This window comes from Manis javanica, chromosome 13 (genome assembly GCF_040802235.1).
Source record: "Manis javanica isolate MJ-LG chromosome 13, MJ_LKY, whole genome shotgun sequence".
Taxonomy (NCBI): domain Eukaryota; kingdom Metazoa; phylum Chordata; class Mammalia; order Pholidota; family Manidae; genus Manis; species Manis javanica.
This window is the reverse complement of record NC_133168.1, coordinates 32773680-32790204: the sequence shown is the minus strand read 5'-3', so window position 1 is coordinate 32790204 and position 16525 is coordinate 32773680. Positions and strand designations below refer to the sequence as shown.

General features: G+C 40.9%; 1 protein-coding gene and 1 long non-coding RNA gene across 2 annotated transcripts; one reads left to right on the top strand and one right to left on the bottom strand.

Moving 5' to 3' along the window:
- Positions 1-5876: 5876 nt before the first annotated feature.
- MARCKS (myristoylated alanine rich protein kinase C substrate) lies at positions 5877-11710 on the bottom strand. The gene is made up of 2 exons (XM_037002887.2): positions 11200-11710; positions 5877-9440 (listed from the first exon to the last, which is right to left on the bottom strand). Exons 1-2 carry the CDS (start codon positions 11299-11301, stop codon positions 8601-8603), a joined length of 942 nt encoding a protein of 313 aa, XP_036858782.2. The 5' UTR covers positions 11302-11710; the 3' UTR covers positions 5877-8600.
- Positions 9447-11216, top strand: LOC108384412 (uncharacterized). The gene is made up of 3 exons (XR_001850015.3): positions 9447-10583; positions 10958-10993; positions 11079-11216. It is a non-coding gene; the product is annotated as an uncharacterized lncRNA (long non-coding RNA).
- Positions 11711-16525: the final 4815 nt, after the last annotated feature.

The window sequence follows — 16525 nt, the reverse complement described above, 5'->3', positions numbered from 1 at the left end:
ATATGAAAGATATATTAAGTACTGTTTTTACAATACTCAATTTGTTTTCATCTAATGTCTGTGTTATCAAGACAGTAAGATAAATGTGTTTGACTTGTTTAAAAAATCACCTTGTGTAATTTTTCATAGTACTGGTATTTAATTTTAGTGATTTTCCCACCAGAATAGATTCTAAGCATGTGGTATATTCACCTTTATATTCCTAGATCCTGGTCCTATCCTTAGGTAATATTAGATGTTCAACAAATCTTTACTAAAATAATTAATGAAGTATGGAATAGACTCTTAAATAGAAACCTGTGCTTTTGTTTTAATATCTTTATCTACAACATCTATATAAAACATTGCAAATGATTTTAAGGCTCCAGTATAGTATCTGAAGTGGCTTACTTGATACTGAACCAAAAATACAGACACTATGGAATAAATAATAATAGAATTCATTGAATACTTCCCAAGTGTCAGACACTAGACTAGGTGCCTTCATCCCTAGTAGTTGACATTTTTATTCTCCATTTTACGTATGGGATGCTGAGGCTCAAGGATATAATATACCAAAATATTATAAAAAGTCTGTATGTGACAGAGCCAGACCCCTTTGACTCTAGCACTTAAACACATAATCTCTACTTCATTGGGGGGCATTCTTTAGGAGAAATATGATCACACGTCTAACCAACAAGTAGGGCACCTAGAGAAGAATAAACAAAAAAGTCAATAATCTTTATTCTGCCCATTTTCCTCTTTATTGTGTGCATGATGGCTATTATTATAACTGCATGTTATAAAAGATTAATCAGTAGTAAAACCAAATTAAAGATTCTCATGTAAAGAATTTTTAGAGAAATCAACTTCTGGTCAAAAAAATCCTCCTTTAACAAAACCTAAAATCTCATTCAACCATTGCTGTCTATAATTGCAGGAAGCATTCAGAGGCCGTATTTTCCAGAGACTTCAAGTAGCAAAAAAGTGGTGACAAAATTGAAAAGGGAGGAGAAATTTTGTTTAAAAATTTTAGTATTAATAATAGAGAGCATACATTCACTCATGTCTGATTTTATATATGGATATTTTAGATTTATATAAATACATGTATTTTATATTCTATGTAATATGAACTATATTTACTTAAATATATTGATAATATTGTGATCTGTTACATATGACATATATAAATATATATGTTTATGTGTAATAGAAAACACACTTATTTAATGTCATATATATTTATACAAATCTAAAAATATATATAAAATATAAATTCACATATTTAAATATTCATGTATACATGTATATATTTTACACATATATACATATACACATAAAAATCAGCTATAAATCTGCATGTTACCAATTTATTATATATACATGTATACATATGAAATACATATATATTACCTGTAAATATAACTTTGAGAACAAAATTGGATTTCCAGGCAGTAAGAAAGTAGGGAGGAAGCATACTTTATGAACAACAAATTTTAATGAGGCTTCTTGATCTAAACAACAAAAAAATCAAAACTGCATTTTCTCAGTAAATATGTTTTTTCTGTATTTTAGGTCTCAGGAAGTCAAGGCAGAAATGCTTCATAAGTAATGCTCTTCATTTGATATCACTACAACTATATTTTTTTACAAATTGTACTGTAAGTTCTTATTCACTAAACATTAATAAGCATGAAAAATCTTTGCGCTCTGTGAAAGAATAATAATAAACAGATTTTTCTCAACAGACATGAATAACAACTTTCACAATAGTTTGGAAAAGAAACTAATATTTGTATATTTTTTGTTTGTCATAAATAAATTCATTACTGGGATCTGATAAGTTTCACTTCTAGACCACATGACATTTTTAAGTTAGAAGTCATATACCTATGCATTTAAAAAAAAATAACATTGAAATTCTCGCTTTAAAAATTCCCCAAATCTGCACAATAATAGATCCTTTGGAAGTATCAGGAAACATAGAAGAAAAGGAAAATAAGACATTCTTTGTACTATTATAATTCAACTCACAAATTAGCACCCCAGAGATGAGGAAAATATTGTCAAAATAATTGTTTTCTAGTTAACAATTAACATCTTATAATGTGACTTCGCTAAGTCCACAGGCTCCTTTTTCTTTATAATTTCACCAAGTATCCTCAAATCCATTCAAATGTTATTTATTTTAGATCTATTCCCTCATCCATCCTCATTTTGACAATTTTTCAAAAACACTGAAATAAGTAGCTCTGGTAGTTTATTTAGGAAAGAATATTAATTTATGATCACTTAAATTCAACTTCCTCAAAATTTCTTTATAAAAGCTGTCAATCCTGCTATAGGAACCTCTTGGCTCTACGATGAGTATAATTTTTTCTTTAAAATTTGCAAATTTCAATGACACATAGTCCATGATAGAAGTTTTAGTATTTTGCTGGGGAATTAGTAATACCTGTTGCCTAACATGTTCTATGTAGTGTCCTGCTTCGTTAAGTGCTAAGATATTTGTCTCCATACTGGTGATTGCTGAGTCTCCTCATTCTTGTAAATTTCCAGGCATTTTTCTTACTACATGGAGTAGGGTGTTATGTTGATAGATAGATGACATTTAAATATGATTACTGATATAATTAGAGGATAAGAAAAAAATCGCAAAGCCTCCCATTTCTTTGAAATTGTGTAAACAAAATTGTCTTGGCATGACACCCCAACTAAAATTAAGGATATGCCAACACTTAAATATGTAAATCTATTTCATTTGCATAAATATTGAGTTCCATTTGTTACCACACACAAGTAGCATCTTAAAATTTAAATTGTTTTTATTTATTGAATTTTATAACTTTGAAAGATAATGTACTGTGATTCAACTTGAGCATCACTTATATTGCTTACAGCAATTTAATCTTAAATATTTGATTATATAATAATACTAAACAAATACCATTATTAGTTGCTTTTGGAAGATATTAGGGAAACAACTCATTATTCTGAAAAGCAGTAAAGAAAGGGAAAGAAACATTTATTCCACCTTTCTGTTAAGAAATGTACTTCAGGACCATCAAATGATTGATGAGGAATTTCTCTTTATACAAGTAACTGAACAAATAAAGGAAAATGGAATGACAATTACAATAACCCTAAATTAATTACTGGATTTAAGCAAAGATCAATGGCTTTAAACTAAACAAAAAGAGAAACAATTATACATTATGTGTCTCTTGATAGAAATATGCATCATCAGCTATGATAGTCCTTTGAACCTGAGTCTGATCAACTCTGTATCTATTGATCAGTTTACAGAAATGTAATACAGAAAAGGCAAATGTATTTTTATGTTTTAAATGTATTAAATGACAGTATGAGGTGCAACTGGAAAAATTCATACTGTAGATAGCATAGAACAAACAACTTAGTTTCTTGCCCAAATAAATTGAAAGGAAAAGATAAAAACATGGACAAATTCAGACATAATATTACATAGTATTTTTGGACACCATGTTTTACTATTTGTGTTCCGGAGATCTTTCCTGTCAAGTCATTAAGAAAGAATTAAGATAGAGATGTATCTTCCTTTCTCATTTTTAAACTATCGTTTCTCTTTTCTAAGGTAACAAAAACAGTAATAACTCAAGCTAGAAAGCGGTCTCTTTTCCACTGAAAGATGAGACAAAGCAAGCCTGTAAAATTCTTTACATCCTCGAGTAAGGACAATCTTTCCTTTCCTATCCTGAAGTCCTGTATTAGTCTGTCAGGGATGCCATAACCAAGTCCACAGACTGGGCGACTTAAACAACAAAAATAACTTCTCACAGTTCTGGAGGCTAGAAGTTCAAAATCAAAATGCTGACAGGTTTGGTGTCTTCTGAGGCCAGTCTCTGAGGCTTGTAGATCTCACATTTTCCTTGTGTTCACACATTGTCTCCTCTATGCACATGAACCTCTGGTGTCTCTCAATGTGTCTTGTTTTTCTTACATGGACACCAGTCACATTGGATTAGGACCCACACTAACACCCTTATTTGCACTTAATCACCTCTTTAAAGGCCCTATCTCAATACAGTTGCGTGGTAAGGTACTAGGGGTTAGGGCTTCATGAATTTTGTGGAGGGGAAACATTTCAGCTAATAACAAATCCACTCAGAATCTTTTATTTGCAACATCAGTGCTATATTAAAATGTTTAAAATGGTTTGAAACTTAGAAAACAAACTTCAGTGTTAGCTCAAAAGTTAAACACTGGAAGCTCATAAAATTACAGAAGCTACACTTTGCAAGCAGTATCTCTAATCACTTGACTCTCAGACTCCAATTCATCAGGACTATGCTCTCCTCTATGAAGCCACGTGACCATTGAGCCCTGGAAATGTGGCTGGTCCAAACTGAGATGGGTTATAAATAAAATCACTGGATCTCAAAGGCTTTGCAGGAAAAAAATGTAAAGTATCTCAGTAATTCTTGTATTGATTACATGTTGAAATATTTTGGATACATAAATTATATATAAAAGTTAATTTCACCTCTTCCTTCTTTTTAAAATATACTGTTACTAAGTAAGTTTATAATTACATATGTGGTTATCATTATTAAATGTATTGGCTATCGCTTTCCAAAACACAGGTATCATTTGAACTAAGACTTGCTTTGAGAGCTTTCTTAGGCTTTCAATTTATAACTCTTCCCAAGAATCCATTTCCTTTTCTACCCACTAATTACCCAGCTACATAACTTTAGCACTACATCCAGTTCTTAACACATTTCCAAACCTAAGGACACTTGTTCACTTGTTCGGAAGAAAGTAAGGTTAATTTAACAAATTCAGTTGAAATATGTTACATATATTTAAATCCCTAGTGGTGAGTAATCATGCTGCCTTTCACCTTTCCCCAGAAATGAGAAGTTGCAATAGCAGCAATTGACAAAGATTATCTCATTTTTCACTTATTGGTAGTACTTAACTAGTCTTATGCTCTAATTTTATCAAAACACTAGAACTGGGCTTATCAGGATTTCTAGAAATTTTGCCGTTATGTTATATGCTTGTAGCTGCTAAATCTTACGGTAAGGTAGACATTTTTAAAGTGATGTTGAGCAGTTTAGAAGAACAACTGGGTATTTCAGGACCAGTAATTTTATCACTTTTGCAGGAACGTAAAATATGGTTAACACTCACACTTTTTAAAACTACTTATTTTCCATTTTTAAAAATAGCATTGTTGAGTGTAACTTAAAAGAATGCTCAAACTTGAATCTACAGGGACTGGGAAATTTTGGGTTGTAAGCATTTTAAAACTATTTGGTACACTATGCTTTAAGCCCTTTCATAATGCTGGTAAATGGAAAGGAAAAAAAACTGGTCAATTTGCAGTGAATGATTAAAGGACAAAAGCTAGTAACAGTCCTGTTACTTAATGAATTTTTTAATTTTCAAAGCTAACTTGGGCAATGTGAAACTATATTCCCCTCCTAAAATGTCTGAATACAAAAGCATCCTCCCCCCAAATTATTAATTGCAAAAATTGTTTATATTCATGACAAAACATAAAAGGCAATTTCTCAAATGTATTCAGTTTCGTAATTGTTCGTGAGCATGACTCACCTTCAATGAATTTTTAATCTTGAGTATAATGTCAGGCATACCTCCCAAGTCTCTTAAAATGATACTTACCATCAAAACTTCAGACTTAAGATTTTTTTCTAAAACTTGGATTTTAAAATTAAATTTGTAAGAAATCTTATTTTAGCAAGATTGATTATATCAACTGGTAAAACTTTATTTTACAAGCAATAGGAATTGGATGAAATGATTATTATAATCTAGAGGAAGTATTCTGTAACCATAGCAAATGCCATTATACATACTGCCAATACACATTTAATAGACAATACTGAACTGTACAAGAGTTTATTTTTCCTTAATCTCAAAGCTATTTTTAGTAATACAAAAAGCCATATTAACATTTTCCATTAGAAAACAATGTGATGTACAAAACTTTGGATGAAAAGATATATCAAATTTCATTTAATCACTTGGTGGAAAATCCACCACTCCATCAATACCACCCAAAGTGTATTAGGCAATGGTTAAAATAAAAATTAACGCATCTTAATAAATTCCAGCTGTTAAAAGAACAAACCTAGCAATATAGTTGGCTACACATTATTTTCGACTATTGAGGAGCTACTTTCTGAAATCCTTTTCTGAGTCCTGCCATGTACCAGGTATGGTACTTGGCCAAGTAGGTATTTGAAAAAAGTTGGCAGGTAGGGCGAGAAAGACCCTATAAAAAAACCATCCTTTGGTTACCAGATTTAACTTTTAACTTTCAAAAATCCTTCAAGATCAAGAAAACCCAACTAAAAGTTCCAAATGTTATTTCATTTTATTAGTGGGAAGGGCGTTTGATAAGGAGATCCCAGACTATTACTTATGATCCATTATTCCAATTAAAAGCACGTAAAAATCCAGTTTTTTCACAGTAAGTTTTAAGTTTTGGCATTCGGATATTACAGATATGGTTCACTGACTTACTGTGAACCCTTCAAGGCACACTGCTCAGAAACAGCAGAGCCAAGTGTCCATAAACAAGTTTTCTTACACTTAATGTAGTAATGGTATTTGGTACACATCTTTATCTTAAAGTTCAATTCAGTTTAGGGTCCAGCAAATAAAAAAAATCCAGTTATGGGGTGGTAAAGACCAAAGGTGGTAAACTAGTAAGGCTTATTCTATATAAGTATCATCTTTTCCTTTGAGTAACAACATGCTAACACACACTCTCATTTAAAAAATATTGTTTGCAACTATTGAGGCAAGTACTAAATGCCCATAAACTGACAATGTTGCCATTCATCACCATTACTTCATTACATAAGCCTGTTTTCCTAAGGTATAGCACAAAATCTAAGCAATAATCTGGAAATCAGCCAAGCACTAAGCAACAATGGCAGATAATACACCATCAGTTTTTGGAAACACATTTGGCTACTTTTAATGACCCATATACAGTTTAAACAGACTCTCACCAGTAAAAATTTAAGTTTCTAGACCTGTATGACAAAAAATGTAGTTTAATTAAATTTTCATATAAGACATTTAAATAGTCTTTAGGTCTTACCACTTTTGTATTAAATGATTTATTCTGACATGCTATATAACTACAATGAAAATAACTGTTGTTTTAAAATGAAAACTAAATGGATAAACAACAGATTTGACATGGAATGTTTTAAGATCTTCCTGTTTGTAATCTAACACAGATGATTATGAATTTCAGAATTTCAAAGCTTCAGATTAAAAACCACAAGAAAATTTACCCTTGATGGCATGCCAGATCTTCCTCAAAATTAACCTAAGACCTAGAAGTCTCAGTATTTTATCATAACATAAAGAAACACAACAAATTTGTACATTTTATTCACATTTATTTTTTGCTTTTAGTGTGCTCACAGAAAATTAGAACACCTTAAGCTGGAGTTTAATAGCAATTTTTGTAAGCAAAGTTACATTCCATCTCTAAGTCAAATTGGTCAAAGCTTCTCCAGTATTTACAAAACATGATAGACAAGATGCTACACAAAAACCATTGCATCTGAAGATTTTTTTCCTTTATTCTCAAAGACGACTGGAAAAGAAAGCATTGTCTGCTGTAATCAAAAAACATACCACAGTATAAACAGTAACCATTCCACTTATCACAGCTTGGTTGAGTTTAAAATTTTTGTTTAAAAGGTCCAAGATGACTGCAGTTTTACAAAAATGGGCAGGGTGGAAAGTTGCAAACTTCATGTGCTTCTGTATATCAAGATTTGTTTTTATACAATAGTCACAGTTAAAAACACCCTGCTGGTAATACATAATTATATTTTATTAAGGTCATAAACCAGCAATAAACAATAAAGCCTATACAACTTGTAGTTCTACTTAATCACTGACTGGTACAGCTAACATGAGATAAGTGAAAAGTTCCTATGGTTTAAATGAACTCCTAAGACTATGTATGATCTTTTTTAAAATCTGGGTATTGGTGTTTTCTCTTTCCTTCTTAGTCAAGACTTGTAGTGTTGTAAACCTGCCTCACAAAATACACCGTAATAACTTTTCTTAAAAAAAAAGAAAAAAAGACAGCCTTTACATCATCATTTCTAGTGGCACCTTACTCTTGGCAATGTTATGTACCACTTCAATTTCCCCTTCGTGGCCCCTATCACTTCATCTGATATCCCTTTTTGACCCACCCATCTCCTTCATATATATATGGGCATGTCCATAGATTGACAAAGAAAGTTTACATTTTTGAATAAAGATGCAAAGTAGGCAAAAAACATTAATACTGATGCAAAAAAAATAAAAATAAAAGAGAAACAAGGCAGAGGAAGGTGTTTATGCTCTCCTCGACCTGTTGGAATGGTGGTAACAGAATGATGTGAGATGGGATCTGTGAGAGGGGAAAAAAACAAAATTTGCTGCTTAAAAAAAGTAAAATAAAAAAAGACATCTTTAAAATCAATCCCTGGTTGTAGACAAGTTCTCCAAAACCAGTACCTGGCACCACTCCAACAAACAAACGGGGGAGAAAAGTTCTTCGATTATCTCAAAACAATCTTGCCCTTTTACTCTGCCGCCTCCACCGGGGGGGCTTCTGGACTGCATTCTGGCTGGGCCTCCTGTGAGGGCGCCGCGCAAGCTGACGAAGCCGAGGCCTCCTCCGCGGGGGCCGCCTCCTGCTCCGGGGGCGCGCCGGGCCCCGCGGTGGATGGCGCCTCGCAGGCAGCGGGGCCGGCCTCGCCGACCTCCCCTTCGGCCTTGCCGGGCTCCTCGGTGGCCCTGGCCTCCTCGCCGGCTGGCTGCTTCTCGGGCGCGGCGGCGGCCTCCTCGGGCTCGGACCCCTGCGGGTCGCCCCCCGCCGCGCCCTCCGCGGCCTCCTCGCCCAGCGCCGCCGCCTGCTCCCCAGGGGCTGCGCCCGCCTCGGCGGCCGCCTCGTCCTTGCCGCCTTCGGCCGCGACGCCCGCCGCGCCCTCGGCGTCACCGCCCTCTCCCGCCTCCTTCTTGTTCTTCTTGAAGGAGAAGCCGCTCAGCTTGAAAGACTTCTTGAAGGAAAAGCGCTTCTTTTTTTTTTTCGGGGTCTCGTTGCTGGGGGAGGGCGTGGCGCCGTCCTCGGCCTTGGGCGAAGACGTGGAGGAGGCGGCCGACGCGGCCTCCCCCTCCGCGGCCGCGGGCGAGCCGGGCTCGGCGGCCTCCCCCTCCGCGGCGGCGTCCCCCTCCGCGGGGCCAGCCTCGGCGGCGGCGGCGGCGGCCACCGGCTCCTCTCTCTCCGCCGCCCCGCTGCTCGGGGCCGCGGGCTCCTCCTTGTCGGCGGCCGGAGCGCTGCCGTTGGCCTGCAGCTCCTCCTTGGCGCCGGGCTCGGCGGCCGCGGGAGAAGCGTCGCCGTTTACCTTCACGTGGCCGTTTTCCTGTGGGGCAGAGAGAGCGGGAGCATCACTGGGGCGGCCAGAGCGCCGCCATTGCCGCCCCTCCCCGCAGCGGGGGACCGGCGCCCCCGCGGGCGCCTCTGGACTCGGAGTTCCCCCACCCTCTCATGGGGAGGCTGTCTGGGGTGCCCAGACAGCTCTATTAAGAAACGGGGGCACCTCCTTTTGGATGCCCTAAAGGCACAGGAGTAGCCTCCACCACTCAACAAACGCCCTGCGGACTTTAAAAGGGCCGAGTCCGAAATATGGAACGCACTGGGTAACCCATTACAGCCCTTGCCTTAAGGGCTTTGTAAAAAAGGAAGCACGTAATATATGATACACCCGCCAAATGCCCTTTGGAAGAAGGCACAGGGCCAGAGCCAGTAGTCTGTGCCAAGATTACACATCCCCCTTTCTCCCTAAATCCTAAAGGGTTCTTCAGAATCCCCGTGAAGTCCCAGGCAGGAGGCGTTGCAGCGCTCCAGCCTGAACCGCTGAGGCCCCACGCCCATCGGGGTCAGTAGGGGGCGCTGCGCCTCCACCGCGAACAGCGGACGTCGCTGGAAAACCGGGCGCCGAGGGGCGGGGCCGCCATAGGCGCCGCCAAGCCCTGACCGCGCAGGGCAGGTGAGAGTCCTCAAACAAAGCTCAGGTGGCTTCACAGGATTCTGGTCGGAATAAAATCAGCAAGGCTGTACGAAACCCATCATTTATGAGGTCTGGCCTCTGCTTCCACGCCCACCTTCGCCCGTGATTCTGCGAAGCCAAGGCGCTCCTCGCCAGCTCATTTTGCATTTTTAACGGGTTCAAAGCCTCTTGGCAGAGCTGTTTTCCCATTAGGTTATAACAGTTGAAGCAACACGGCCTCTGCTCTAGGAAAAGAGGCGTGGTGGTTGCCTAGCGTTTGCAAAGCAGCCACCCATGGCCAACCTCCCGCACCCACCCTACAGTCTCTATCCGCCTGGGTCTAGGCAGCGCCGGGGCGGCCCCCAGAGTGGCCAAGGAATCAAGCACACAAAACAATCCCGACCGAAACACATGAACCGTCTTTTCCTGACCATCTGGACACGTTCTTCAAGGACCCTACCGTCTTCCTACCCCGGGGATACCATTTAAAACTCAAGATGGTAATTACACAGACAGGTAGGAATAAAGATTTAGAACAGTGGGATAGCCCCACCTAAGATCCTGAACCCCTTCTGCCCCGCTCCAGTCGCCACCTTTCCAAGCCGGGGCACGCTGCCTCAGCATACGATCAGACAGCCCTTCCCTCCCGTCCTTCCTCCCCCACCATCCACAATGCCCCCCGCCCCTCCCCCTGCCCCCACACCGTCACACCAGGGCAGAATCGAGAAGGCGATCCAGTCTCGACAGTAAACACGAAAGCAACCCAAACACCTTTGTGCAACCTGGCTTGGGGGGGAGGGCGGATAGCACCTAGCTGCCAGTCACGTTCTGCCAGACTTCAAACACGCCATTTTAGACTATTTATTACTTCTTTCTTCGCTTCTACACAGGAATTCGTCAAGATTCTCCGGAACTACTCCTCTGAAGTGAGGTGTGGGGGGTGGGGGGAGTGGAGAGCCCCTCCTAGGAGATATTAACAATTTAGGCTATGGCTTTCCATTCAACTTTCAGACTGGAATCTGGCCGCGCTGCTCTCCACCGAATGCGCATCGGGCGCGACCAAGAGGAAGGGAAGCGTCGGGACTAAAGAAAGCCACCAAAGAAATGACCCAGAATCACAGGTAGAATTTACCTGTCCATTCGCTTTGGAAGGCGACGAGGCCACAGCCACCTCCCCGGGCCTCTCTGCGGCAGCTTCTCCCTTCGCAGCGGTCTTGGAGAACTGGGCACCCATGCTGGCTTCTTCAACAAAGAAACTCAACAGATCCAAGAGGTGAACAAAGAGCTTCGGGCTGGTGTAACGACGGGGCGAGCAGCGGCGGCGGCGGCGGCAGCGGCGGCGGCACACACACCAGAGGGAGGGGGAAGTGGGGGTGGTGAGGACAGAACAGGACCGATTAAATACACTCCGGATAAAAAAATTTTGGTCGAAGAGGTAAAAAAGCAGCAGCGCAGGAGGGAGGGAAAAAGGTGGAAAAGTCAGGCACAAAAAAGGAGCCCAAGTGTAGTTAAAAAAAAAAAAAGAAGTAATAAAAAAATCCCAGATTTGTAGCCGCACTGTAGACAAGAGGAAAATGGAGAAATCTCCCTGGTTGCTAGTAAGATGCGGGGTCCAACGCCCAAGTGCACAGATGAATGGGCTCGCGGGCGCTGACGCGGCCCCCGCGCGCGCCGGCCAATCGGCGCGCCGCACCCAAAGCAGGGGGCGGGGCCTGCACGAAGGGTGAACAATGGAGCCGCGCTTTGCAAATGGTTTGAAAATCAGCCTCAGACAGAGCATTAATGTCCTCCAAATAAATAAATCAATTAAAAAATGCATGCCTCTCGCCTCTCTGCTTGAAAATAATAATGCATCACTTGATTGGCTTGTTTTGTTTGTAATCAATTAACGCGGGAGGGGGTTTCTTTTGGATGGGGGCGGAGAAAGCGTTAACGTGACTAGCTTTGACTCCTGTAGGTCTATATCCGCGTCCGTCTCTCTCCGCTCGCCCGCCTCCCCCATCTTCCCCGTGTGTTTATGTGTATATGCGAGTATTAAAGACAATGGTTGGGAGTCGTGTGTAGAATGTTTTCTTTCTCCTTGTTCCATATTGGATTCACAGTTACTGCACAGAGTTTGTTTTTTTAACGGTTGCAAATGTTAGGTCGCCCCAAATAGAAAGGTATTTAAACCACGAAGATCGAATTTCATCAAACGAGATCGCGAGTTGTTATTAGGTCTGTAGGCCAGATGTGGAAAATTCAACAGCGGCAAGCAGCCTAAGCCACACTCCCCTATCGCACGCTGACATGAAATACAATATTTCGAGATTGGCCTGTGGCATTCATCAAATCCCCCCACCCCACCCCACCCCCGACTATGTCCAATTAGCGATACCCCCGTACAATACAAAGTGAGGGCCATTTACAAAAGATCGAAACCGTTTGCATTTTATCACTGTATGAAATGACATAATTATTTTCCTCTGGGGAAATGAGACACAGCCTCAAGTGCAGAAATCTATATTTACAGTTGGGATGCAATTCGCGTCGATATGAGTCGTTTTCAGCCGAGTGCCAGGATCGTATGGACTCTGAACGTTTGTGCAAGCAATCGGATGTGCTCCTGGGAGGGAAGCAGCAGCGATGAAATTCTAAACAATTGGATTGACGACAGGTCTAAGGAGAAATTGTATGTTGAGAGATAACAAGATGATCCCTGAATCTTCCAAGTCTAACTTGGGTTAGAGAAAAATCTTCTATAAGGGCACACATGGTGCCTCCATCTGCACCCCTGCCACGGAAGTATCAGACACTATTTGTGTGTGAAAGATAAGGCACCGATTTAAAGAAAAGGGGGAGGGAAGGGGCAAAATCAAGGATACAGTCTAAGCGTTCTGCTACATTTTTGCTTCCAAAGTTTTCGCTCTTGTCCAAATGAGACCATCTTTTCTCGTTTACATGTAGCGATCCTGCAGTGCATAATCTTTCGCTTATGGAGGTAAGCAGTCGAGGGAATGGTTCACTTTTCCTGGTGCTGGCTCTGAATTCTGTTTTATTTTCTGCTCATTGTAGGGAAATGGGTCACACTCTTAGTGAAAAAAGATGGTTGGTTCATGCCAATAACTGTTGAAGTATTGCTTTTAAAGCTGCACATCGTTGCAGGAAGCTTCGTCTTTCACTGTCCACTTCCTTCAGATGCATCGTTCAGTCACGAAGTCATATTCCCCGGGGCTGATGGAAAGACGTCTCCGTATAAGTGTATCTTGCCAAACGTGGTATCACCCTGAAGGGAGCCCACTGGCCTGGCCGGAGACCCCAGACACAGCGGTGGATGCAAATCCCTTCTATTAGCGGAGTTCCAACTTGAAAAGCCAACTGGGTTCATCAAAAACAACCATCCAGGCGATTCCCAAAATCTCAGTTAAGGAGGTTGATTTTCCCCCACCCTCATCGTGAGTCACGCCCTCTGCATCCCCTTCCCCATTTTAACTTGGGGTAATTGCTTTCTCGCATTCGGATTTTCTTGTAGACGCGTCCATAGCCCTCCATTTGGGGGCTTCTTTTATTGCTCCTTTGTTACCAGGCTGCCGTACTGTAGCTTTCCGCCTTTTTCGTTCTCGAATGCCTATTTGCCTGGTATTGGCTTGTCTCCCTGGCAACGGCCAGGGAAGATTTGGAGCCCCCAGCGGGGGTAGGGGGAAAGGGCGGAGCCAACGGGGTGGAGGGGGCAGGGCGGCTGCTATGGGGAGAGAGCTGAGCTGGAGACGCGGAGACAGACCGGGAAGCAGATGGCCGCGCGAGGGGGCGGGCCCGGGCGGGGTGCGGGGGACCCCGAGCTCGTGGGGCGCGAGGGAGCCAGTCAATCCCCCCAGCAGCTCCAGGGCTAGAAAGCTAGTGTAAACACTTAGATTCACTCCGCGTCAGCGGTTCCTAGTTTGTAGTAGAAAAGATGATTTCCTTTCCTTAGGAAAGCGCACTGCTAGCGTAGATTGGGAAGATGACGGTTGCCAGTAACTAGCAGGGGAAGGCAGTTTGCGGGGAGCTGCTAGGGGACACTGAGCTCCGGGCCAAACTCCCCCCAACCTCTCCCCGCGTAGGACCTGCCCAGGGAAAGCCAGGAGTTGGGGGGTCGTGGGGACGAAGGAGCAGGAGCGGCGAGGAAGGAAGGGCTGGGAATTGAGAAGAGGTTATTCTGCCTCGGGAACTACAGCAAGGCAGGGAAAGACCAGCAAGACTGGAGCCAGTAGTAAGTTGTACAGTGTAAGTATGTAGTTCCTCAGGACTCTGGTGGTGTCACACCCAGAGCTAAAGGTTTCAAATAAAGCACTAAATATGTAAGTAAGGATTGTATAAATTATGACTAAGAGGTCATAGTGAGAATATAAAATGGGTAAATGGCTGTAACTAACTGAAAGGGAAGAAAACAGGCATTTATGGAACATTATTCAGCCATAAAAAGGAAATCCTGCCATTTGCAACAACATGGATGGATCTAAAGGGTATTTTGCTCAGTGAAATAAGTCAGGAGGAGAAAGACAAATACCGTATGATTTAACTTATTTGTGGAATATAAAAACAAAGCAAAACAGAAGCAAATACCGTATGATTTAACTTATTTGTGGAATATAAAGCATCATTAGACTCACAGACACAGTGACTGCTGGTTGCCAAGCAAGAGAGAGTTGGTGGCATGGATAAAAGGGCAGGATAATTCACAGCCACAATATAAGTTAATCACGGGAAATATTGAACCACTGTGATACACATTTGAAACCAATATTAATATTGTATATTAATGATACTTTAATTTTTAAAATATCTGGGCAACAGAATAGACAGATGTACAGAAGATAAAGTATATTAGTTGTTGCCTAGGGCTGGGAGGGATGGCTGGAGGTGGGTCTGACTGCTTAAAAGGCAAAAGGTAGGTTTCTATTTGGGGTGAAAATGTTCTAAAATTTGTGTTTATGGTTGCAAAAACCGTAAATACACTAAAAATACACTACAATCATGAATTGTACAATTTAAGTGGGTGAATTGTATGGTACGTGAATTTTACCTCAGTAAAGTTGTTATAAAAACGAACAACCCAACCTCAGGCATTTATATTTCAGTTGTACTCTTCATTAAGCACTAGGATAGTTTTAGGATGATGATAATCTGTGTATAGTTTCTTCTAGAAAAACCATTTATTTAGGACACTTCAAAGTTCTTTTTTCTTAAAATGTTAGCTCTGGAAGGAATTTTTAGAGATCTTTCCACAATTTCTTGAGTGTGTGTGCCAGACATACTGACCTAGGCCTTGTTTTCACATTAGTGAACAAAATAGATGCCCCTTGCCTCATGGAGCTTACGATTAAGTAGATCATCTAGTTCAGGTGAACTGGATCATCTAGTTTCACCCTCCCCCTCACCAGGTGAAGAAATAAGCTCAGGGAAGTTGCCAGATAGCATGGTAGAGCCAGGAATGGAGATCACTTGCTTCATGATTCCAAATCCCAGCTGCTTCCACTAGATCATGGTGCTGGCTAGCCTTCCACTGAGGGCATAGATTCACTGATAGGTCAGTCATTTGTTCCTAAAGGATTTATTCTGCTCCTGCTAAGTACCAGGAAGAGGACTAGACATCAGTTGACACCAGAGAGGAGCAGGGGCTTAGTCTTTCCTTTCATGCAGATTCCACTTCATTTTATTATTTCTTAAACCTTCTTAGAATATGAACAAAGAGCACGAAAGATGAGATTACCTGTGTACTTAAAACACAATAAAAAAGATGTCCACTTTGTAGATTCCAAAGTAAGATAGCATTCATTCATTCATTCACAAAATACAAGATCCTGCTATGTTTATGGTGGTGTGCTCCATTTTTCATCTTATGTATCATATTACCTGAACTTTAATTCCACATAAATAAATTAGTTGGGAATATAGTGTATAGCAAAACAGACACAGCCCCTCATTTATATAACAGATTATTTACTGAATTTCTATCATGTGCCAGGCATTTGGAACATATCAGTGAACAAAAGAGACAAAAAATCTATATGGAACCTACTTTCTAGAGTGGGGAGAAAAAAATTAATAAATACAAGCAAGCAAATTATATGGAACAGGAGTACACATGTTGTGGGGAGACTAGAGCAAAGTAAGGCAGATGGCAGTGCAGGGTTCAAATTCTATGTGGAAGGTGGGAAAGGACTCACTGAGAAGATAAACTTTGAGCAGACTTGAAGAGGTAAGGGAGTTGATAATGGTGCTTCTAACCTCACAGGAGAGGGAGAAGGAAGTGAGAACTGAACAAAAAAATTACAAACAGGAATCTAAATTTTAAATGGCCATATGTCCTCTGAGAGGAAATATACCATACATCAGGTAGTCTAATTTAGTTAGGAGGATTAAAGAAGGCCTCTCTGAAGAAGTGACATTTAATGGCTGCCTAGAGGATAAGTAGGCATTAGAGAGGCAAAGAGGTGGAG

What these genes read in the sequence shown, in the direction of transcription:
- MARCKS (XM_037002887.2), bottom strand. Translation starts at nt 11,301, where the DNA reads ATGGGTGCCCAGTTCTCCAAGACCGCTGCGAAGGGAGAAGCTGCCGCA. An exon ending in CTTCCAAAGCGAATGGACAG is followed by an intron (nt 9,441 to 11,199) that starts GTAAATTCTACC and finishes TCTGCCCCACAG; the next exon opens with GAAAACGGCCACGTGAAGGT.